This window comes from Zea mays, chromosome 2 (genome assembly GCF_902167145.1).
Source record: "Zea mays cultivar B73 chromosome 2, Zm-B73-REFERENCE-NAM-5.0, whole genome shotgun sequence".
In the NCBI taxonomy this organism is placed as follows: Eukaryota; Viridiplantae; Streptophyta; class Magnoliopsida; order Poales; family Poaceae; genus Zea; species Zea mays.
This window is the reverse complement of record NC_050097.1, coordinates 42,332,935-42,357,868: the sequence shown is the minus strand read 5'-3', so window position 1 is coordinate 42,357,868 and position 24,934 is coordinate 42,332,935. Positions and strand designations below refer to the sequence as shown.

The following is a 24,934-nucleotide window of genomic DNA, read 5'->3' as shown; positions in this document are numbered from 1 at the left end:
CCACGTGCTGTAATAATTATGAGCCAGACCGGTCCAAAATTCAATTATAACCGTCCATGTCTTTTCGGACTTGGACCGTGTTGCGCGGTCCGGCTGTATATCTATAGTCGACCAGGACAAGAAATGGAGCACAATATTTTTTTTAGAAAAACTAAGATGTATAACCCATTGCAAGAGGATATTTTGCTAGTAGAAAGTTAGGACTTATTTAGAACAGTTGCAGTTTTAGAAAATTTGATAAAATTAGTAAGTAGATTATTAGGTGCTTTAGAAAATCGTGTACGCCTTTAAAAATATTTAGATAATCTATTTGTTTATTATTTAGATTAAAATAATTTTAAAACTATTTAAATTAATATTATAAACAATCTCCCGCTAGAGCTGGAGACTTGAGTCATCCAAACACTCGCACGTCGAAATCTGGAAAGCGCAAAAGGCCCGCACGCACCTGCGTCTGTGTGCAGCGACCAGCGACGCAACAACTTCCGTTCCGTCCCCGGCGCCGGTAAACGACGTCTCACTTTCAACGCACATCCCCAATCTTCATTCCCCTGAAACCCTAGCCGCTCCGTCCGGTCGCGCCACTCCCTTCGCCTCTCTAAGGTTCCGGCGGAAGCCGTCCTCTGCGTGACTGCGTCGGCTGCGGTGGAGATGGCTTCCTCGTCGGCGTCTTCGAGGCACCAGGTCACCATCACCCTCGGCCGCAGCGGTCAGGTGGGCTGTCCAGTCTGGGTCAACCCATGCTTATAAGGCTAGCGTGGTCTCATTCTCCATTGCGGTTTTCCCTACGGCATCTTCCATGGTTTGAATGTTGATTGATTAGCATCAGAGCAGATTCTCCCGCAAGAGAGAACAGGGCCGATGATCTGGTAGAGGTCTGTATAGCATTGGTTAACCTTAGTTTGGGTCTAGTGTGCGGGGTATCAGGTATTGTATGGTGGATCCTACGCGTTTTGGTGTGTCAAAAGTTGGTTGCATGGTGTTGGATTTGGTTGTTGACTATCGAGGGTACAGTTCTGCTGCGTACCTCAAATCAAGGGATGCTGCTGTGATTTTTGGAAGGTGGCTTAATCTATGTGTGATTGCTCACTTGGTAGTTTTGAGTTTCTAACTAGTGTGGTTGGGGTGGGAGGTTGGGCTAACATGATAAGTACATGTATGGGTGTTCTGATGTTGTGGGATATAGTCATGGTTATTAAAGCGGTAAAACGTTATGAACCAACTTTTTAACATTTAAACGTTTAAACGAATGTTGAAACGTCTTTCATACTTGACATAGAAATTCAAATATAGAATAAGTTCATACATAAGTTGAGTTCACAAACCAAATAGCATAAAAAGAAACAGATCAAGTTTAACAACACAAGTTCAACCACATAAGTTACAACTTATGCATGATAAGTAACCATCATCGAACTCATCAATATGAAGACCATGAGCATCCACGCCTTGATCATCACCATCTTTTCCACTATTGCTTCCTTCAATTTCTTCTTCCACATCAAGATCATCAAGAATATATGGTTGCACAATCAGTGCTCACCAATATGGTTGAGCAAATAGAGCTTGAATGATTGATTCACTGTTGGGCAATATGGTTGCACAAAATCAGTACTCACCAATATGGTCTGCTGTGGGCGTAGTGTCGCAGTTCGTGGCCGGCGGAGAAGACGAGGGCGGCGGCACAGCGGCTGGCTGAGGAGCAGTGGCTGGCTGAGGAGAGGAGAGTGGCGGCTGGCTGTGTGGCTGAGGAGAGGAGAGCAGAGCGGCGGCCGGCGCAGAAGAGGAGGGGGGCGGCCGGCTGTGGCTGAGGAGAGAGGAGAGCAGAGCGGCGGCTGGCTGAGGGAGTGAGGGCGCCGCGTCCAGCGCTGGCCAGTGCCCAGGAAAGTGACCTAGAAAATGCTAAAGGCCCAGGACGGGTAGAACTTCCTCAGAACGTGTAAAACGCCCTAAAACACTATTTGAACGCTTAAACGACGTTTAAACGCTCGAAACGGACGTTCTACGCCCTAAACCTAAAACGTTCGGACGTTCCAACTTTTAAACACGTTTTCTCGTTTAAACGACGTTTTAATAACAATGGATATAATAGAGAAATCTGTGGATCTTCTGTTGTGGTCTTATTTGTTTTTATTCTCAAGATACATAAGAGGGGATTGGAAATAGTTGTGAATCGCAACGAGGGCATGCCAAAGTTAAATGTGTATGGGTGGAATTTGTTGATGCAGATTATGTTTTGTCATTTTTTTATGTTGCTAAAAATGAGTATACGAGATAAATAGCACTTGAAGTACTGTAAAGTGGAATTTTTCTGACACTGGGAGAAACAATAGAAGCTCCCTTTCTAGTAGGGGTTATTTGTACCTGCTGGTCATGTCTAAGATTATCAATCATTTGTATGCACAATTGCACATTCTGCATTCGGATCTTTTATGCTGTTAGTTGTAATGTCTAAAGAACATATATGCACACCATATCATTACTTATTAATATGATTTAATTATTAGCAGTGAAGCCACTCACGCTAGCACTTCTATTATGCATGTTTTTCTTCAATTTTTTCTACAGTGATTTGTTTGTAAACTATCTTGGACTTGATAAAGTACACAAGATTGGTTTTAAGGTTTTCCATGTTGTGAAATGCTAGCTGACTGATGCCAATGCCTCTGTGTTGCATACATGTTTTTTTTGTTTGCATCTTAACCTTTCCCAAACCTTGATGAATTCTGATATCACATTATTTACAACTTTACCTCAATTTTATTCACCTTAGGTTGTCAAAAGGAGGGCTATGTCTGATGATATTAATGACGGTGAATTGCCTTTGTTGGGGAAAAAGCGATCTGTGAGGGATAGGTTAGGAAGTAATGTGTCTGATTCTGATTTTTATGAAAGCCAGCAGAGAAACAAACGGTATATTTCTTGGATCTGCTATTTCCATTGTTTGTATAGGCTTCAAAGTTTTGAACTACATTTGTAATATACAAAGGATTCTTTCCACATCATTAGGCACAGGGTTTGTTCCTCTATGGTAATTCACCCCCAATTATGAACCGTGGCTTCAGCTTCATCACAATGTTTTAATGACACAAAACTAAATGCTTTTTATAGTTTATACACTAATGTCAACTCTTTCACTCTCAATGTTTACAGGTCGGACGATCAGCTGGTCGGTCCAGGGAACCGACCAGGTGACTAATCGTGATTAGGTTGGCCCGGGTCGCCCTGTATATTTCAGGAGCTATATATAACAACAACAACAACCTAATAATATATAATTATATAGGTACTACACTGCTATGAAGGCAAATGGGTAGTAATACTGTAATAGGCAAATCTGAAACTTAATATTGATGCAAAGTTCATACTAAAACTGAAAGTAGATAAATTTCTTATGACCTATTGACCTCATCTAAAGTTCTAAACATTCAAACAAGCAAACTCACAGTTATTAGAGTGTAGAGACCTAGAGCAGAAGATCATTGTCCAACTGAAAGGCATCAGCAGCAGCTCCCCCTCCAACTGATTCAGATTCATCCTGGTCCACATTTGTTGCTGTTTCTGTTGGTGGTTGCTGTTCAGCTGGTTCTGGATCATCTTCATGCTGATCATTGTCATCTTCTTCACCAAGATCTTGAGCTGCTGCATTTCTGGAACGTTTCCTTGTCCTAACTTATGTTCTTTGAGGTTGAAAAGATGAACCAGCACTGACAGCGTCAGCCCTAGGAAAATTTCTGCCCCAGAGTCCCTGACTTGCACCTAATGCACCATCCACAGCACCCCATAGGCTGTTATCACCATCAGCTTCATCAGTCTATTGTACCCATTCATAGTGCCACCAAACCTACCGGCAAGGTGCTGTTTAAATCTTTTAATTCCAGAAGGAAGAATCTTCAAACAGAAAATACACTGAACAAAGTCCTTTGCAGTGTGACAGTGTCTGGCCACCTCCCAAACTTCCATCCAGGGTCCTGTGACCTTGCCTGCTCTTCGGATCAGTTGCTTGTGCACGAAGCTCAGGAGACAGCGCTGCAATGGCCTTCTCAGCAAGTGCCGAAGAATCTGCAGCGGCCAACGATGTCGACGCAGGCTCGGTGCTGTCAGCAACAGAGGATGCAGGGGCTCCACCAACCACATGAGACTCAGGAAAGATCACCTCAACGTTATCAGCACCACGGCGGCTACCATGGATCTCTGTACAGATCAAAGGAAGGGCAAAACAACCACTTTTTGGCACCACTTAACTCATACAGAGTTACAGACCATCGGCAGTCGGCACTCAGCACCACTTAACTCATTCAGATGAAGAGCAGACCAGAAAACAGGAGAGAAAAGAGGGAAACTTGGGGCGGGGGACCTTCACTTGAGGAGCTCATGTTGTGGTTGCCTTGCCGGAGAACAGGAGCCATCATCGGTCAACTGGAATAGGATCAGCTGTCGACTCTGGAGCAGGAGAGGAGAGGAGAGGTGGAGAGGAGATCAAGAGCCGCAGCCACCGGTCTTGGAACAGGGGCATCGGTTTGTATCCAGTGTAACAGGGGCGTCGGCATAGTGTGCCTTTTCGGCTACTGTAGCTGGGCCAAAAATAGAGGCCCATAAAAAAATCTGGCTGGTCGAATTGCTCCTTAATTGGACGATTTAATTGATCAAGTCAACGACTAGTCGGACGACCAAAGGATCTGATCAAGGCGTCCTCCTAGTCGAGGACTTGCTGGCGACCAGGCTGACTAATCGCGATTAACCAGACGATTTCAAAACAATGACCACTCTGCCATGCAGCCAATGTATTTGGGTTACTGCTATGACGTTGTTACTAACAATAACAATTTTGCAATTAATTTCGGATACACATATTTGTGATAATCATAAGCAGATGTGTATTAATTTATGGTCTCATCTTTACTTCTCTTGTTCATAATTTAGCAAATTAGCTTATCTATATATATGGACTTGCACACCAATGTTGTTCTTCTATTCAATTGTGCACTGCACTGCATGCTCCTCCTTTGCATATTACATTCTTTTGTTCATTGTTTTTAGTTTATCTTATATATTTGTGAAGCACTAATAGCATGTGTGTTTCCATTTATTGTGTTCATTTTGTTACATTCTGTCACTGCAAACAGGTCACTACTTTTCCTTTTTCTTCTGTAAAATGTAACTGGTTGCTTATCCCTGTGGTTCCACTCTCACTTTGCAGGCGACAATTAGAAAGTAATAGCTCACATGGAGATGATGGTTCAGGTGATGATAAACCTTAACTTGTCAATTCTCTAGGGCTTGAACTGAAGATATCTGGCACTACTTACTCTGTTGAATTGGCGTGCAAAATATTTGAAGACCGCCTGGTTGGGAAGGGTGATCTGAGACTGAAACTCATGAGGAAAGGCTTGTTGCCGAGGAGCAATGGTAGTGCAGAACAGAATGACATAGATCTCCGTGAAAAGCTTTCTCGAAACCATAAGTTACCAAATTATGATTCTAGAGGTCATGCTGCAGAATCAAGGGCTAGTTATGATATGAGAGATGAGCCTCCAGAGTTAAGTTCCAGATATTCTTCGAGGGAGGATGTCCTAGGGTCGAGGCACTCTTCTGTTGTAAGTCGAGTTCCTTATGCAAGAAGTGTGGATGATTTGTTAAAGTTGGATTATTCAAGAAAATCCTACCCGTCATGGACAGATGATGGTTTGAGGCACAGATCACCTGAAAGGATGTTAAAAGTTCGGAGCGATATGTATCCACGGATAGCTTATGATCAGATTAGGCCCATGCCACCCCTTAGGTCTGCTGGTTCCTCGAGACCTCAAAGTTTTATTACAAGAGATGCTCCTGACACGTCAAGGAGCCAACCATATGCTGGCAAATCCACCATTTCTATTGATACAGTACAGAGGACTAATGGAATCACTCCATCTACTGCAGCTCTGCCTAAGGCCCCTGTTATGGTTTGTATCTGTACTTCCTCTCGTAGACCATAATTCACTGATTGACTGATGCATTTGAGAAAACCTAATGTAATTTTGGAGCAATTTTTTTTTGTGCATAGCATTTTTTAAATTCTTTCCGAAATCACACCTGCCTGTTTTTAATGCTGTTGGGGCTATGAAATTGGCATACAATCCAGAGACATTATGACATCCATTTCTGACAATGATGTCCTTGTTGTGGTTTGGGTTGGTCCCAGTTGTATATCTGCTTATTTGTGTGGCTATTTGCTGGCAGTATGAACAAACTTCTTAGAATTTAGAACACAAACAACCTTCTAAAGTTAACATTGTTCAGATATGATTATCTATTGATACATGATACTACCTCCGTTCACAAATATATGACAACGTTGACTTTTTTAAAAAAACTTCGACCACTCGTCTTATTCAAAATAATAATTCAAAAATGTAAAATTTTAAGTCAAGCACAAACTATCTTAAGTGATAAAACAAATCACAAAAAAATGATAACTCATTATTTTTTTGAATAAGACAAGTGTTCAAAGTTTTTTTTTAAAAGTCAATGGTGTCATATATTTATGAACAGAGAGAGTATAACTTATTGGAACTCACTGTGAATATCAAAGTAAAAACAGTTTGAAGAGGATTCAATCTTTTAACATTTTTTAAGCTTGCTCATGGTTATCTAGGCATCTAGGTTCGAAATCTGAATATTAATAACAACTTATGTAGCCTTAGAATTTTTCTAGTTAGATATGGTTATGCATTCCTATACTAATGTTCATGCATTCATACTTGAAGCTTAATGGCATCGCTCTATGCAACTTTGCAGGATGAAGCCCCGCTTACAGTTACTGGATTGCTGAACTCGTTGGGTCTTGAGAAGTATGTTGTTCTCTTTCAGGCTGAGGAGGTAACCTTTGATTACTTCTTTATTTGTTTCATTTCGTTTAATTTTTTGTTCTGTGTAAATATCATGCATCACATTTTCTTTCTTGTACCTTTGCATGGAATTATGAACTTGTGCTCCCTATAAGAGCTCAGTTGTTTTCTGAAATCTTGTTAATCTGTTGGCGCTTCGCGATTTTTTCTTTGCCCTCTACAACTATTCTTGCTTGATATCTATTCACTGATTTGGCTTCATGTTTCCTGCCTATCTTCCAATGGGGTATTCCAAGACTTTTTTAACGTAATGGCAGGACTTCTGCCTCTCAATTAACTAATTAAGAAGAAATGGAATTGACCTTGTTTTAATGAAAAACCGGGCCCAAAACCTAACAAATACAAGAAGGTAGCCCTACGTGGAGCAAACAAAGGACACACGAAGGGCTAACCCACCAACACGACGTGGAAGAGCACGCGAACTGCCATGAGTCATCGTTGTCAAGCATGATTGCAAAGCAACCAGCAGCTCCGACTTCCTATGGCAACCCCCAGACGATCCAAACGAAAACAGACAGACGACCCGAGGCGAAAGGTCGCAATAGGTCATCGTTGCCAAGCTCAAGCCAAAGAGTAGCTCCGACTTCCATACATGAACCTCCGCCCTACCCCAACTTTTGCCCAGCCTCTAAAACAAACCAGCCCCACAAAGAAGGGGGATTCACCTTATGTCATTGTTGCCGAGCCACATCCCCTAACGTAGCGTAGCAGCTCCGACTTAACGTTGCAAAGACCCCACCACCCGCACACCGCGCGCCGAGAAACGAAAGCATCAACGAAGGCGACGTCGAGGCCGGGACTAACTTCAATAGCGACACCTTCAGGAACGGAGTGACATCACCGTGACACCACTGTCGCGTCTCCGCGATGGACCGGGCTTTCGCTCATGAAGGACAGTGTTGGGGGATGCGACTCCCTCAACATGGCAAGCGACGCCCATGGACGTCACTGTCGCTGAGACTTTCGCCTAAGAAGTTCCACTGCACATCGCCAGGCCAAGATATTGGGTCACAGCAAGCTGCCTCCACCGTCGTCGTTGCCCTGACATCCCATACAAACCCTTCGAGAGGGGCATCGACACGTCGGCTGCCGCAAAGCTGCGCCGGTAACAACCTTTCGTCTGGGCATACGGAACCGGGCACAAAACACTGCTGCACACATCACATTAGTGAGCGCCGAAGCCGATGCCGACTACAGACGACGCCCCTGGCACTCGCACCCACCATAGCCAGCTGCCACCAGGCGCAAGTGCCCCGTCACCGGGCGTTGCCCCCAGCCCAAAGTCCTCGGATCCTGCCACGAAAACGGAGAATCCAGAGTCCTAGGCTAGTGCAGCTGCCCCACCAAAGCCGACTCCACCGGCGCTGCCTTCTGACCTGGGGGCGCCGGATGAAGCATCCAGGGCAGCAAAACCGCCAGCCCAGGTCCCCGAGCAGCCTAGTTTTTGTAAAATTTATGCCAGATCCAGACACTCAGCCCATTCAAATATATATTTGAATTTATGAGATTATATATTCGTGCATGTTTAAAGCAATAATGAATAACTTCTGGAGTGATTATTAATGGCAATAATACCTTTTTTAATACTATTTACGTGTTTGCAGGTGGATTTGTCTGCATTGAGGCAAATGGGAGAGAGCGACCTCAAAGACATGGGGGTACCAATGGTAGGTTGGAAGTTTACTGATTTTTGTTTACACCATGGTAGCATATTAGCATCCCTACGAAAAGCAAATATGATCTTAGGCTGTCTCCAGCATCTATCTTATCATATCCCCTATTTCAAACTTCACTATGTAAACAGTGTAATCTACAACAAATCTCCTATTTTACCCGATCTACTGTGGACAACCTTAGGCTATCTCCAGCGGACTCTCTTCTCACTCCCTATTTTAAACTTCACTGTATAAACAGTGCAGTCGACAATACAAAACAGTATTTTGCATGACCATTTACACGGCCTGCTGGAGATGGCCTAGAATGGTAGCCCCCTTGCCCCTCTTTTTTTTTCAAAATGACATTTGTGCATCTGCTAAATTTCTCAACAGATCCGTAGATGATGGACGGGTTAGAACATAGAGTTGCCAAAATGGGTGCAAAGATGTGACCATATGTGCAGAAAACTTTAGAGTTTACATGTTTTTTGGGCTACCCAGTACTATTTAGTGATTAAATTGAATTTAAAATATTATGAGTAAGAGATTCTAGCTGAAGTTCACCTGAAGCACGAATCTGTCAGATGGCCACCCTGTTCGTGTTTTTGTCAAAAAGCTGAGAATCACAATATTTCTATTAGCCAAGCAAATCTATTAGATCTTATTTTTTTTCTTTTGCTTTCGGTAGAAATGGAGCTCAGGATTCATCTTAAATATGGTTTACTATATTCCGTGCTTTTTTCTTCCCAAGCATATCCTATCATATACATCCGTCACGAGGGGCTAAAAATGTAGGCAGAAGCCAACTGTTCTTAAGTATCTTCCTAAACAAGAGGGCTTAATACCTCTGCTAGCAAGTTCATCTAATAATAAACATATGAGGATGAGGTTAGTACTCCATCCGTTTTAAATTATAAGGCGTTTTGGTTTTTCTAGATAAATTACTTCAACTATCTATCTTGGTATAATGTATAATTGTATATCTAAGTGCGTAATAAGCTATGTATCTAGAAAAGACAACACATTATAATTTGGAATTAACAAGCTCTGTTCCAACAGATTAACAAGCTTTCAGAAAAAAGACGCAACCTGGGTCTATTACTTTTAGCCACTGTTCCAACTGCTGTTGGGAAGAGTGGCTGCATTAGGATTTTTCTTCTTTGAAAATTGTCACCCATGATGTTATTAATTGAAGCTGCATCGTATCTCCCCAAAGTAAAATGGTTCCCTGTGCTTGTCGTACATCTACCGAGTGCATCTCAGAAATGAATCTATCAAAGAGGCCTTTTCGTTGTAGTCAACAGTATTCTCCAGTTTATTGGTTTTCTTGCCTTAAAACAGGGAACATGATTCAGCAAGCACCAACATTCTTCAGGTGCAAACGTGTTTGACACAGACCACTGTTTTCAGGAAAACAAAGTTTTGTATGTGTTTCTATTTTCTATATTAGTCTGCCTTGTCCTCCCATGTATTTTCGTGGCAAACCGAAATCCTCCGGTTGATTCTTTTCTAACCTTATGTCTAGAAATATTGAACAATTTCTCAAAAAACCATCTTGGCTGAGCCATTTGTTTGTATTACCTTTCGTATAGTTTAACATGATTGTGAAGGATGTTTTTTTTTTGTTTTACTCAGGGCCCGAGGAAGAAGATTCTCCTTGCAGTTGGCCCTCAGTCCAAATAACGCCAAAGATGAGCAAACAGGGTGTGGGTCTAAGAACATTTGTTGGCAACCGAAAATATTGGTGTAAGAACTCCAGATATAAGATATTGTATACCCAATTATCCATAGTGGCGGTCTTAATCCACCCTTTTGTTGCCGATGACGTTTCGTGCCGTAGTTGACATGTAAGTCTGTTCGGTCAGCTGTTAATCCAGGTTCTATCGTTCTCGGTCTGTCCGGTGCCTGCCTTACTGTTTTTTTCTTTTTCTTTTTTTAAACAGCCTGCCTTACTGTTATTATTGCTTCGAAATGGGACGATACGCCATATGCTTGGTGTACCCATTGATAGTTGGCTTGGGAATTGATGATCCATTCAGTTCTTGTGTCAGAAATCACAAGGCGACGATACTTTACATAAGATCTTATTGCTCTAACCGAAAGAAAGGCTTGCCGCCTCTCAGATGTCATTGTGAACTGATGGTAAGCTCGCAACGGCGAATTAGTCGTTGGTCATCAAATTAATTTCATTGTGGCCCCTGGGTCGCTTTTTTTCTTAGGATTCTTTTAAACAGGAAAGGGAGGAAGAGATACTCTGCTGAGCTAGCGAGACAAATCGGGCACGGAAACTAATTGGACACAATCTATTGGGCCTTCTTTTGCTCACACGCTCAGTTGAGACTAATGGGCCACGCATGCACACAATCTATTGGGCCGGCTAGGAGGAGGTAGGAGAAGAGAAATTTTAGTCTAAATCAACATAATTCCTTATTGATTTTTATGTATATACTGTTTTTTAAAATATTTGGTATTCAGTTAAATACCAGTGGGGTCCGCCCTTGCGAACAAGCGTCCCTGGTCATTCTCATCTAGAGATTTCAAGTAGAAATTCTCAGTCGAGTTTTAGCTTTCGATTTTCGTCCCCACAACAAAAACTTTCCACTGAATTCTCACAAATGTTTATGGAGACGTTTCTTCTCTATCCCTATAGGAAGAAATCCCCACCGAGAATCCCTGTCACCACTTAAATTATAATTAAGATTCAATTAATATAATATTAATGTAAAACATTGTCACTTATAAACATTGTTAAATATAAAAAAATCATTGTGTGTTCATTAAAATAAACATAGTTGTAATGAGTGACCTTTTGATATAATAATTATTTATTTTTATCATTAATTATTACATAAAAATATCACGTATCGTTATATGTAAGTTTATTATGTCCCCGCAGGAAACAGGAGAATGTTTTTTTTGTCTCCGTTTATCTGTTGGGGGAGATTTTTTTCTACGTTTACATCCATGTGTTTCTAAGAATTTTCCCGTGAGGAATCAGGGCCATTAACATCTCTAGTCTCATCATCTCATGGTGTGAGGTTTCAGCAATTGTCATCCACGGTTGCCCAGCCTGAGTCTTAATGTAACCCTATTGCAATTGACATGCAATTTAGAATTAGCTTGCCCTCAGTTCATCACTTTAGTTACCACTCACGCCCCATTTTCCAAGTACAGAGAAAGAAGAGCCTCTCATATCCCGTAATCGAATTCGAAGCCTTACAACGATCGACCGACCCAATGGCACAACAAGCATCGCGACACTCAGTCGAGCGCGTCGCAGCGGCGCCTGACGACGCCCTGGCGCCCCGTCTTGACGCCGACGGCGCCGAGCCTCTGCATCGCGGCGGCGAAGTCCTCGAAGAAGGCGGTGCGGTTGGCGGCGTAGCGCTGGGCGAAGACCCTGGTGGGCGGGTACTCCCAGATGGCGGCGTCGGAGGCGAGCAGGCCGAGGCCGTGGGGCAGGTTCTTGTAGTAGGTCTCGTCGAAGTCCCGGGGCGTGACGATGTCGTTGAAGATGGAGACGGTGGGGTCGGTGCGGTATCCCGCGCAGGAGCGCTGCAGCGCGCGCGCGAACTCCGGGTTGAGCCGCGGGTCGTGGCTGGCGCCCCGGTAGCCGTAGATGCGGGGCGCGAACTCGGCGCAGTGGGAGAAGCCGACGGTGTGGGCGCCGGCCAGCGCCACCATCTCCCGGGGCGAGAGGCCCTTGCGGGCGAAGAGGCGCACCATGGCTCGCGCCGACATGTTGGTGCGGGGCAGGTTGCCCTCGACGTCGCGCGCGTCGGAGCGGCGGGAGTCGCGGCGGCCCAGCGCGACGGGGAACCGGGGCCCGCCCAGGGCGGCCACGAGGTCGCGCGCCGCCAGCGCCAGCGCGTCGGCGCAGGAGACGACGCCCGGGCACTCGGCCTCCAGCGCCGCCTTGGCGCGGGCCACGGCGTCGAAGGCGTCCCCGGGCAGGGAGAGGTTGATCTCCGCGGCGCGCTCCGGCGCGGCGCCGGAGGAGGAGAGCGGCGAGACCAGCACCGAGGCGTCGCAGCCGTTGACGAAGCAGTCGTGGAAGAAGAGCCGCAGCGTGCCCGCCGCCGTGGACGGGTTGGCGCGCTGCTTGGCGGCGACGGCGTCCGACACGATCCGCTCCACGCGCGGGCAGCTGCGGCGGTAGTAGTTGGGCGACAGCCTGGGCGCCGCCCCCGCCGCGCAGCAGGCGGCCGCGGTGGCGAGCAGCGCGAGAGACAGCAGGAGTTGGCGGCGGCGCGGCGGTGGGCCCATGGGCGGAAGGTAGCTTGGTTTGGGAGTGAGAGAGAGTGAAGTCGACGGCGGCGGTGAAGTGATGGTGGCGGTGCCCCTGGCTGGCCTCGATTTGGGGTGGGGAGGGGAGAGGAAGGGAAAGGTGGTGGAGACTGGAGACTGGAGAGTGGATTAGGTGGGTTGTAGTGCTCGTATCGAGATCCTCCTCTGCCGGAGCGACGGACGGATGTTTTGCGTTTGTTTGCATTTGTTTTCCTTAGCTGCCCTGCGGTAGATTAGGTAGTAGTACAGTGTCGCTTGGCGCAATGGTCCCTAGCGCCAGGTTTAAGATGCGCTCATGGCATCAGTTGTGATTTGAGTTGAGCAAACCACAGTTCTGTCCTATCGCTCTCGCTCTACGCAGGTGTAGTAATTTCAGATGGAGTTATTCCCATTCCAGGAGAAACAAAGGGCACGGGACAGGGCGGCAGCAGCACTGAATTTTGCCTTGTACTAGTGCACAACCAAATTTCAGAGATAGATTCGGATATTAAATTTTTAGACTTTTTTCGATTACAAACAAATAACAAATATAATCTGCTATGTAAATTTATATTCTTATTTTTAACATTTAGTCTATTAATATTTATAAAAAGTAAACAACAAATTTATTATATATTTTTAAAATAATTGATATAGAATTTGGATAACTATCTGAATACGGACTCAGATTTTTTTTTCATTTTTTGTTGTAAGGAGAAAATAATGCACACAAAAAACTATATAAAATTTTATTCTTATACTTCATAATATTCTAAATAACGTGAAACAAATTAGTTTAAAATTCTTTGTATATACTATATTAAAATATTAAATGTGTCATATAAGTCGTCGGATGTTTCAGAAACATCCCCACCAAAATTTGTTGGGGTTTTTCAGATATATGTCATTATCAAAATCGAGGATTTTAAAAATGTCATTATAATTTGTGATACCCAGTGGTTGTCATTATTAATTCTAAAAATTTGGCTCATACCATTATCTACGCTCCACGCGTACAGGACTCACCTGAAAATACAAGAATATCCTCATTGGGGACCTACTCGTGCATGCCGTGGCGGTGAAAACTGTTCCTCACCCTCGCATGGAAGGAGATGGTCGGGGCGTGCATGCCCCACGCACTCGCACGCTTGGAGAGTGACAGCGGCGGGCCGTGCTATCACATGTCGGTGGTGGAGCGTAGATAATGGCATGGATCGAATTTGTAGAATTTGTCGGAGACCATAATTAGGGGTACTCTCAAGACTCCTAAATCTCAGCTGGTAACCCTCATCAGCACAAAGCTGCAAAGGTCTAATGGGTGCGACTAAGTCAAGGATCGGTCCATTCGAGGGACGCGATCACGCCTCGCCCGAGCCCAGCCTCGGGCAAGGGCAGCCGACCCCGGAGGATCTACGTCTCGCCCGAGGACCCCCTCCAGCAACGGACACACCTTTGACTCGCCCGAGGCCCAGTCTTCACCAAGAATCAACCTTGGCCAAATCGCCACGCCAACCGACCAAATCGCAGGGGCATTTAATGCAAAAGTGGCCTGACACCTTTATCATGACGCGCACCCTCCAGTTGACAGAGCCGAAGTGACCGTAGTCACTTCGCCGCTCCACTGACCGGCCTGACAAGAGGACAGCGCCGCCTGCGCTGCCCTGACTGCTGTGCCACTCAACAGAGTGAGGCTGACAGCAGCCAAGTCCAGCCTCAGGCGCCATAGGAAACTCCGCTTCGCCCGACCCCAGGGCTCGGACTCGGGCTCAGCCCCGGAAGACGACGAACTCCGCTTCGCCCGACCCCAGGGCTCGGACTCGGGCTCAGCCCCGGAAGACGAAGAACTCCGCTTCGCCCGACCCCAGGGCTCGGACTCGGGCTCAGCCCCGGAAGACGAAGAACTCCGCTTCGCCCGACCCCAGGGCTCGGACTCGGGCTCAGCCCCGGAAGACGACGAACTCCGCCTCGCCCGACCCTAGGGCTCGGACTCGGGCTCAGCCCCGGAAGACGACGAACTCCGCCTCGCCCGACCCCAGGGCTTGGACTCGGGCTCAGCCCCGGAAGACGACGAACTCCGCTTCGCCCGACCCCAGGGCTCGGACTCGGGCTCAGCCCCGGAAGACGACGAACTCCGCTTCGCCCGACCCCAGGGCTCGGACTCGGGCTCAGCCCCGAAAGACGACGAACTCCGCTTCGCCCGACCCCAGGGCTCGGACTCGGGCTCAGCCCCGAAAGACGACGAACTCCGCCTCGCCCGACCCCAGGGCTCGGACTCGGGCTCAGCCCCGAAAGACGACGAACTCCGCCTCGCCCGACCCCAGGGCTCGGACTCGGGCTCAGCCCCGGAAGACGACGAACTCCGCCTCGCCCGACCCCAGGGCTCGGACTCGGGCTCAGCCCCGGGAGACGACGAACTCCGCTTCGCCCGACCCCAGGGCTCGGACTCAGCCCTGGCCTCAGCCGACGGTCTCCGCCTTGTGGCAGAACCACCCGAATTATTCCAGCTTAAGTGCCTAAGTCACGCCTCAGGGGCCGTAACACACTTAAATCGGAATAACCCGTCAGTCCCTCAGATCTAGTCTGATAGAGCCACTTAACCAGGATCAAATTCCACAATCTCACTCGAAGGTGAGTCACAGAAGAATTACAATAAAACAGGAAACCTCAAATTAAGTACTGAGTTATTACATAAATCGGAGTTTTTGGAGTAGCAAATAAAGTTCACAAATTAAAGTGCAGCGGATAATCGATGTCGTCGGCAACGAGGGAATGGGCAAGGCCTAGCCCACTACTCCTCATGCTCCTCTCCTGCCGGAGCAACATCCCACTCGACCGTCCAACCCGGTGGCAGGGTGGTAGGCCAAGTCACACCATCAACTACATCCTGCATGGTACCTGCAAAAATGGTGCCACAAGCAAGGCTGAGTATACTAATACTCAGCTAGACTTAACCGGTGTGAGGAGTCTACTCCTCTACCTCTAGACTATGCAGCTGTTTGGCTGAGGGGTTTGGTTTGCCAAAAGCACTAGCTGTTTCTAAATCAACTTTTAACTTTTCAAATTCTACCATCATTGACTTAGCTAGATTTGCTCCTTCTAAGCATACATGGTAACAATCAATTAGTTCAACCAACAAGTTATCTCATAATCCACATTTCACTTCTTACTCGATGCAGTACAAGGAATCAAGCAGTCTCATTAGCTACGAGAAGCAGACGATTCGAATCGAGTTTTTAAACCTTGCAAGGTAAACCTAAACACACGGCATGTCAGGGTACTCCGACCCCACACATGACAACCGTCCCCATCGATTCCCCGTTCGCGTCCAGGCCTCACCGCCTTGGCATACAATGCTCCACTGACCCCGGCTGCCGCCGTGCAGTGACCGCACTTGTACCCACCATAGCTAGCATGGGAGACCCTGTCTCAGGTCGCATGAGGGATAAAGTCCGCGCCCGGCTTCACTTAGGTACTAGGTTTACCGGTTACCATTTTTCCCGGCATGTGCTTAGTACGTTCAAAAGCTTGACTCAGGTATCCACACATTAATCCTTAATTCATTTTCCCGTCTCCTGGACAAGGCATCCTCCCTGGATCCAAGTCCATAGACCAACATATATCCCATTATCAAGATGAATACAATCAATTCCTGACCTCGCGCGAGTGCTAGAAAAATCACTCGACTTCTACCGAGATCCTGATTAGCAAGCAGCTACTCGACCTAGCATACTAGTATTCATCTCAAAAAGGAGTCCTAAGTTCATGCAACTAGAGGTTTCAAGCAACTCCTACACTTAAGTGCACATTACAGTCCTACAAGCAGTAAGTGTAGTAAAGTAGCATATAATAACATGGTTATGCATAAAACCGGGGCTTGCCTTCAATTGCTGGGGCTGCGGGGAGATCTTCAATAGCAGCCTCTGAAGCCTGCTCCTGGTCCTCCTCTTGGATAGGTCCTTGCTCGGGGATGAGCACGTACTCTCCGTCGGCAAGATTACAATCTAATGAATGCAATGCGTAAGATATATGCATGATAGGATATGTGCTTTAGAATTTACAACTTTGAAGATGTATGGTCTTTTTGAATTTAAACAGGTTAACCTTACTTATGTAAAACCTTTTAGTGGCATACTTGGTAAATTGGGTTAGTTTTAATGGGATGAGGTTTATTCCTTCTTCTCTTTTCTTTTATTCTCTTTAATGTTTTGGAGTAGGTTTGAACTACAAGTTGCTTTTATAAAATTCCAAAAATTCTGCAAAAATTACAGTGGCTTGCTACTGGTGTATGATTCTCTGTCTCAAAATTTGGGGTTCAGAAAGTAAATGGTTTTCTCTGGACAAAATTACCAAATTTTAGGGCAGAAGGGGTACTTTGAACTACAACTATTATTTAACAGTGGGTGATTCTTTAAAACTTATTTTTGCTGGCTTTTAGGTGTTATAACATGACTTGATACAAATTTCTAGTCATTAATACCTTTTAATTCTTTTCCTATGGTTTTCTTAAGGTTTCTAGCCAAAGGGGTGCTTTCTACTACTACTATACTTGAAAAACATCAAACAACAGAGTTCTTATTTTTCTTAGCTAGTATTTTGTGCAAGAGCAATCATTCTGGAGTTTGGCTTCTTTTTGCTTAAGGGAAGGGGTGGTTTGCATTATTTGAGCTAAATGGCCTTTCTCACAAATTACTAGCAAAAGGTATGGGTTCACTTCTTTTTCATGGGTTTGCATTTTTCTCTGGTGGTTTATCTCATCATGGACTTAGCAAATTTTTGGTTGCCCATTATCTCATAAAAAGGGGTTGCTTATGATTTATTGGAAAAATGCCTTATTATTCTTCTGTATTTATTTTCCCTACTTAAAAAGTTAGGCTGGGGTGTTTTGTATTTTTGTAGTGGGGCTCTAGTGGTTATAAGTTCACTGGATTTTTGTTAACCACTTTGGTTATAGTTTTGCAACTCTAATAATTGATTTTCAGTCCATATAAGGCTAAACAAATCATTTTAATTTAAAACTGGTCCAAATTAATGGTCTCTGTATTTTTCCTAGGTTCTCTGTTACATAAGTAAACTAGGAAAAATAATCTTAATCACTGTTCAATAATTCCTAATGCTTTTCTGATTTTCTCTAAGTTGTGGACAAAATGGCTTTAAATGAATAACTATATCATAATCTCTAATGCTGGGGATCCTACTATTTTTAAACAATGTCTAATTAGGGTATGAGCATCTACAAATTTTCTTAAGCTCAGTACAGAAGAAAAACTAATTTTCCTTAATTAAACAAGGTTTAGGGGGTTTCTGTTTTTAATTTTAAACTCTAAATTTTAGAACAGAAAGCATATGGTTCAATAATTTTAAATGATAGATCATAATATTCCAGAGCTAGCAAAATTGGTTTGACATCTTTTCATTAAGATTTCATCAAGTTATGGATTTTCTAAGTTCTCTGGTTATTTTTAAAAGAATAACAGAATTGATTAAATGGAAATCCACTTTGCACTGGGGTCCCTGGCGGTTTTTCTAAGTTTTCTACGCGAATCAGTCCTTAGGTTACTATTCACATGGGTCGCTGACATTACAGAAAACCCCTCGGGTTCTACAAAACCTAACCCGAGGTCCTTCTTCTACCTTAAACAGTAGCCGCGGCGAAGAAAAGGGCGGAGGGGCTTACCGGCGGCGAGACTGTTCCGGTGAAGTGGTCGAGGGTGAAGGGGAGGTCGCGGGGATCACAACGGTGTGCGGAACGCCGTCGGAGATGGCCGGAGTCGGTCGGTCCACGCGCGCAGGCGGGGGTGCTCGTCGGCGGCGAGGAGACCGGCCTGGTCACGGCGAGATAGTCCAATCAAATAGGTCAGGGAGGTCCATGGGATGCCAGAGAAGCTATGAGCGCAAGGAATTGGTCGGAGACTCACGGGTTAGTCCGGTCCACGCGCGGCGGCGGAAGACCGAAGTCTGGTGAGGGTGAAATCGCTTCCCCGGTGAGGCAATGCCTCGGTGCAAGCTTGGAGAAGCTTCACGGCTTCACTGGGGAGCGATCCAGGGGCTTGGGCGAGGCTAGAGTTCAACAGAAAGGGGTGGCCACGATGGCCGAGCCTGGGCAGGGATGGCGGGCGGCGGTGCTCGCTTCTCACGGCGAACTCCGGTGATCTTTGGCTTGGGCGGGGCTCGGGGTGTGCGGTTCCAACGGCTGAGGCCTTTTGGACACATTTATAGGCGAGGGCACGGCACGGGTGCGCGGGGCAAGGCGACCACGCGCGGGGCGCGCGCTGCCGCGGCCAGTCCGCGCTCGGCCGGTCAGGCAAGCGATCGAACACGTGGCCTTTTGCTTCTGCCCGAGTTCAAGCGCCCATAGGTTGAAGATCTTCGCGAATTTGGCCATGATCGCTGCACAAGATCTTCTCCCCCGACAGAGCTTTGTCGTTTGTGTGTGGAAGTCGAGCGGTTTGGGGCAGTGTACAGAGAGTTGTCGTGTCACAAAGGTGGCAGTGTCACAAGGTGAGTCCCGAGGTAAAACTGCGCCAAAACTATGTCAAATAAATTTGGTTTGAGTTCAAACTTTCCCAGAATGTGTTCAAGGTAATTTGGCACGACTTTGATATTTGGATCTTCTGGCTTTGAGTTTTGAAAAACAGAGAACACAGATGGTTTTTGAGAAGAGGTCTGAAATTTAGAAATTCAGAAATCTGAATTTCTCTAAGGGTTCATTGATCAAGGGCTGATTTGGGGATTTATTTGAGTTATTTTGGCTAAGCCTTCCTAATCTTTCTTGTTGCTTAATAAACATACTTTAATTTTTATAATTGGCTCAACTCAAAATTTTGAACTTTTCATCCTCTTTTCATATCTTCTTTGAATTTTGTTCATGGGGCTTACTTAGGGTTTTGAATTAGGGTTGCCCATTCTTATCCTTTCAAAGACTCAATTGTTTTGATCATGACACTTTTAAGTATATACTTGGTGAATCCTTTATTACTTAAGTTAATTTGATGCTCATGCTTACTTGGATTTACATGAAATAATGGTTCTTGGTTGGGCTTTTACAAGAGAAACCCTAGGTGACACTGGGGTGTCACAGCCTTCCCCCCTTAAAGGAATCTCGTCCCGAGATTCGGGCCAGAGTCCTCCCGGGGTGAAGCGAAGGGTGAGACTTACAGGAAAAAGGGCGATGATTGTTTGATAGTCGCCTAGAGGGGGGGTGAATAGGGCGAAACTGAAATTTATAAATATAAACACAACTACAAGCCGGGTTAGCGTTAGAAATATAAACGAGTCCGCGAGAGAGGGCGCAAAACAAATCCCAAGCGAATAAGCAAGTGAGACACGGAGATTTGTTTTACCGAGGTTCGGTTCTTGCAAACCTACTCCCCGTTGAGGAGGCCACAAAGGCCGGGTCTCTTTCAACCCTTCCCTCTCTCAAACGGTCCCACGGACCGAGTGAGCTTCTCTTCTCTAATCAAAGCCGGGAACAAAACTTCCCCGCAAGGGCCACCACACAATTGGTGCCTCTTGCCTTGATTACAATGGAGTTGTGATCTCAAGAACAAGTGAGAAAGAAAAGAAGCAATCCAAGCGCAAGAGCTCAAATGAACACGGCAAATCACTCTCTCTAGTCACTAGGGTTTTGTGTGGAATTGGAGAGGATTTGATCTCTTTGAATGTGTCTAGAATTGAATGCCTAGAGCTCTTGTAGTAGTTGAGAAGTGGAAAACTTAGATGCTATGAATGGTGGGGTGGTTGGGGTATTTATAGCCCCAACCACCAAAAGTGACCGTTGCTGGCAGCCTCTGTTCGATGGCGCACCGGACAGTCCGGTGCACACCGGACAGTCCGGTGCCTCTGCCACGTCACCATTGCCGTTGGATTCTGACCGTTGAAGCTTCTGACTTGTGGGCCTGCCGAGGTGTCCGGTGCACACCGGACATGCACTGTTTGATGTCCGGTGCACCGGTATGGGCAGCCCTGACGTCTGCGCGCGCTGCGCGCGCATTTAATGCTGCGCAGAGAGCCGTTGGCGCCGCAGAGAGCCGTTGCTCCGCTGTCACACCGGACAGTCCGGTGCACACCGGACAGTCCGGTGAATTATAGCGGAGCGGCTGTCGTGAAAACCCGAGGATGACGAGTTCCGGAGGCCGCGGTTCGTTGGCGCACCGGACATGTCCGGTGCACACCGGACAGTCCGGTGAATTATAGCGCGCCGGCCTCCGCGAATTCCCGAGGGCGAAGGGTTGAAGTCGAAGTCCTCTGGCGAAGGGTAGAAAACGAAGTCTACGGGCGCACCGGACACTGTCCGGTGCACACCGGACAGTCCGGTGCCTCCAGCCAGAGGTGCCCTCGGTTGCCTTATTGCTCCTTTGTTGAATCCAACACTTGGTCTTTTTATTGGCTAGATGTGAACCTTTTGCACCTGTATAACTTATACACTAGAGCAAACTAGTCAGTCCAATATTTGTGTTGGGCAATTCAACCACCAAAATTATTTAGGAACTAGGTGTAAGCCTAATTCCCTTTCAATCTCCCCCTTTTTGGTGATTGATGCCAACACAAACCAAAGCAAATATAGAAGTGCATAATTGAACTAGTTTACATAATGTAAGTGCAAAGGTTACTTGGAATTGAGCCAATATAACTACTTACAAGATATGCAAGGAATGTTTCTTTCTTATATAACATTTTGGACCACGTTTACACCACAAGTTTTGTTTTTTTTTTGCAAATTCTTTTTGTAAATCCATTTCAAAGATCTTTTGCAAATAGTCAAAGGTACATGAATAAGAGTTTGCAAAGCATTTTCAAGATTTGAAATTGTCTCCCCCTATTTCAAATGCTTTTCCTTTGACTAAACAAAACTCCCCCTAAAAGAGATCCACCTCTTAGTGTTCAAGAGGGTTTTGATATACCATTTTTGAAATACTACTTTCTCCCCCTTTTGAACACAATAGGATACCAAATGATAAAGACTTTTGGAAAGCACTAAGTTTTTGAATTTGGTGGTGGTGGTGCGGTCCTTTTGCTTTGGGCTCATTTCTCCCCCTTTTTGGCATGAATCGCCAAAAACGGAATCATTAGAGCCCTCGAAGTAAGTTCCTCCCCTTTGGTCATAAGTAAATGAGTTAAGATTATACCAAAGACGAGGTCCGGTCCTTTTGCTTTTACTCTCTCCCCCAAGGATAGAGTCCTTTTTTTTTTGATGCTCATTTCTCCCAAGGAATAGAGAGTTGCTTGGAGTGATGGCGAAGCATGAGTTACGGAGTGGAAGCCTTTGTCTTCGCCGAAGACTCCAATTCCCTTTCAATATACCTATGACTTGGTTTGAAATAGACTTGAAAACACATTAGTCATAGCATATAGAAGAGATATGATCAAAGGTATTCAAAAGAGCTATGTGTGCAAGCTTAGCAAAAGAAATTTCTAGAATCAAGAATATTGAGCTCATGCCTAAGTCTGGTAAAAGATTGTTCATCAAGTGGCTTGGTAAAGATATCGGCTAATTGATCTTTAGTATTAATGTAAGAAATCTCGATATCCCCCTTTTGTTGGTGATCCCTAAGAAAATGATACCGAATGGCTATGTGCTTAGTGCGGCTATGCTCGACGGGATTGTCGGCCATTTTAATTGCACTCTCATTATCACATAGCAAAGGGACTTTGGTTAATTTGTAACCGTAGTCCCGCAGGGTTTGCCTCATCCAAAGCAATTGCGCGCAACAATGTCCTGCGGCAATGTACTCGGCTTCGGCGGTGGAAAGAGCGACCGAATTTTGCTTCTTTGAAGCCCAAGACACCAAGGATCTTCCCAAGAACTGGCAAGTCCCCGATGTGCTCTTCCTATTGATTTTGCACCCCGCCCAATCGGCATCCGAATAACCAAGTAAATCAAATGTGGATCCCCGAGGGTACCAAAGCCCAAACTTAGGGGTATAAGCCAAATATCTCAAGATTCGTTTTACGGCCGTAAGGTGGGATTCCTTAGGGTCGGATTGGAATCTTGCACACATGCAAACGGAAAGCATAATGTCCGGTCGAGATGCACATAAATAAAGCAATGAACCAATCATCGACCGGTATACCTTTTGATCCACGGACTTACCTCCCGTGTCGAGGTCGAGATGCCCATTAGTTCCCATGGGTGTCTTGATGGGTTTGGCATCCTTCATCCCAAACTTAGCAAGAATGTCTTGAGTGTACTTCGTTTGGCTAATGAAGGTGCCCTCTTGGAGTTGCTTGACTTGGAATCCTAGAAAATACTTCAACTCCCCCATCATCGACATCTCGAATTTCTGTGTCATGATCCTACTAAACTCTTCACATGTAGACTCGTTAGTAGACCCAAATATAATATCATCAACATAAATTTGGCATACAAACAAGTCATTTTCAAGAGTTTTAGTAAAGAGTGTAGGATCGGCCTTGCCGACTTTGAAGCCATTAGCAATAAGGAAATCTCTAAGGCATTCATACCATGCTCTTGGGGCTTGCTTGAGCCCATAAAGCGCCTTAGAGAGCCTATAGACATGATTAGGATACTCACTGTCTTCAAAGCCGGGAGGTTGCTCAACATAAACCTCTTCCTTGATTGGTCCATTGAGGAAGGCACTTTTCACGTCCATTTGATAGAGCTTAAAGCCATGGTAAGTAGCATAGGCCAATAATATGCGAATTGACTCAAGCCTAGCTACGGGTGCATAGGTTTCACCGAAATCCAAACCTTCGACTTGTGAATACCCTTTGGCTACGAGTCGAGCTTTGTTCCTTGTCACCACACCATGCTCATCTTGCTTGTTGCGGAAGACCCATTTGGTTCCTACAACATTTTGGTTAGGACGTGGAACTAAATGCCAGACCTCATTCCTCGTGAAATTGTTGAGCTCCTCTTGCATCGCCACCACCCAATCCGAATCTTGGAGAGCTTCCTCTACCCTGTGTGGCTCAATAGAGGAAACAAAAGAGTAATGTTCACAAAAATGAGCAACCCGAGATCGAGTAGTTACCCCCTTTTGAATGTCGCCGAGGATGGTGTCGACGGGGTGATCTCGTTGGATTGCTTGGTGGACTCTTGGGTGTGGCGGTCTTGGTTCTTCCTCATCCTCCTTTTCTTGATCATTTGCATCTCCCCCTTGATCATTGCCATTATCTTGAGGTGGCTCATCTTCTTGATTTTGCCCTTCATCAACTTGAGCCTCATCCTCATTTTGAGTTGGTGGAGATGCTTGCATGGAGGATGATGGTTGATCTTGTGCATTTGGAGGCTCTTCGGATTCCCTAGGACACACATCCCCAATGGACATGTTCCTAAGCGCTATGCATGGAGCCTGTTCTTCACCTACTTCATCAAGATCAACTTGCTCTACTTGAGAGCCGTTAGTTTCATCAAACACAACGTCACAAGAGACTTCAACTAGTCCAGTGGACTTGTTAAAGACCCTATATGCCCTTGTGTTTGAGTCATAACCAAGTAAAAAGCCTTCTACAGTTTTAGGAGCAAATTTAGATTTTCTACCTCTTTTAATAAGAATGAAGCATTTGCTACCAAAAACTCTAAAATATGAAATGTTGGGCTTTTTACCGGTTAGGAGTTCATATGATGTCTTCTTGAGGATTCGGTGAAGATATAACCGGTTGATGGCGTAGTAGGCGGTGTTGACCGCTTCGGCCCAAAACCGGTCCGGTGTCTTGTACTCATCAAGCATGGTTCTTGCCATGTCCAATAGAGTTCGATTCTTCCTCTCCACTACACCATTTTGTTGTGGCGTGTAGGGAGAGGAGAACTCATGCTTGATGCCCTCCTCCTCAAAGAAGCCTTCAATTTGAGAGTTCTTGAACTCCGTCCCGTTGTCGCTTCTAATTTTCTTGATCCTCAAGCCGAACTCATTTTGAGCCCGTCTCAAGAATCCCTTTAAGGTCTCTTGGGTTTGAGATTTTTCCTGCAAAAAGAATACCCAAGTGAAGCGAGAATAATCATCCACTATTACAAGACAATACTTACTCCCGCCGATGCTTATGTAAGCAATCGGGCCGAATAGATCCATGTGGAGTAGCTCAAGCGGCCTGTCGGTCGTCATGATGTTCTTGTGTGGATGATGGACTCCAACTTGCTTCCCCGCCTGACATGCACTACAAATC

General features: G+C 45.5%; 2 protein-coding genes across 7 annotated transcripts; one reads left to right on the top strand and one right to left on the bottom strand.

Moving 5' to 3' along the window:
• Positions 1 to 377: 377 nt before the first annotated feature.
• Positions 378 to 10,625, top strand: LOC100381656 (Sterile alpha motif (SAM) domain-containing protein). Of its 6 annotated transcripts, none has more exons than XR_561760.3 (8): positions 378 to 714; positions 2,774 to 2,913; positions 5,201 to 5,244; positions 5,341 to 5,945; positions 6,781 to 6,861; positions 8,495 to 8,557; positions 10,181 to 10,392; positions 10,489 to 10,625. XR_561760.3 is itself a non-coding variant. In XM_008670057.4 (8 exons), the coding sequence occupies exons 1-7, from the start codon at positions 652 to 654 to the stop codon at positions 9,893 to 9,895; spliced, it is 1,005 nt and encodes a 334-aa protein (XP_008668279.1). In that variant the 5' UTR covers positions 378 to 651; the 3' UTR covers positions 9,896 to 9,920; positions 10,181 to 10,440. The 6 variants fall into 6 exon arrangements, 4 of the variants coding, with proteins under 4 accessions (XP_008668279.1, XP_008668278.1, NP_001167942.1 ...); XR_561761.4 differs by lacking the exon at positions 10,489 to 10,625 and adding an exon at positions 9,887 to 9,969 and having other exon boundaries at positions 10,181 to 10,440; XM_008670057.4 differs by lacking the exon at positions 10,489 to 10,625 and adding an exon at positions 9,887 to 9,920 and having other exon boundaries at positions 10,181 to 10,440.
• Positions 10,626 to 11,506: 881 nt separating this feature from the next.
• Positions 11,507 to 13,037, bottom strand: LOC100285655 (uncharacterized). Its single transcript, NM_001291638.2, has one exon. It carries the CDS (start codon positions 12,809 to 12,811, stop codon positions 11,807 to 11,809), a length of 1,005 nt encoding a protein of 334 aa, NP_001278567.1. The 5' UTR covers positions 12,812 to 13,037; the 3' UTR covers positions 11,507 to 11,806.
• Positions 13,038 to 24,934: the final 11,897 nt, after the last annotated feature.

Coding starts and splice junctions, on each gene's coding strand:
- LOC100285655 (NM_001291638.2), bottom strand. CDS start 12,811: ATGGGCCCACCGCCGCGCCGCCGCCAACTCCTGCTGTCTCTCGCGCTG.
- LOC100381656 (XM_008670056.3), top strand. CDS start 652: ATGGCTTCCTCGTCGGCGTCTTCGAGGCACCAGGTCACCATCACCCTC. Junction 2,914..5,200: donor AGCCAGCAGAGAAACAAACG/GTATATTTCTTG, acceptor CTCACTTTGCAG/GCGACAATTAGAAAGTAATA. Junction 5,946..6,780: donor TGCCTAAGGCCCCTGTTATG/GTTTGTATCTGT, acceptor GCAACTTTGCAG/GATGAAGCCCCGCTTACAGT.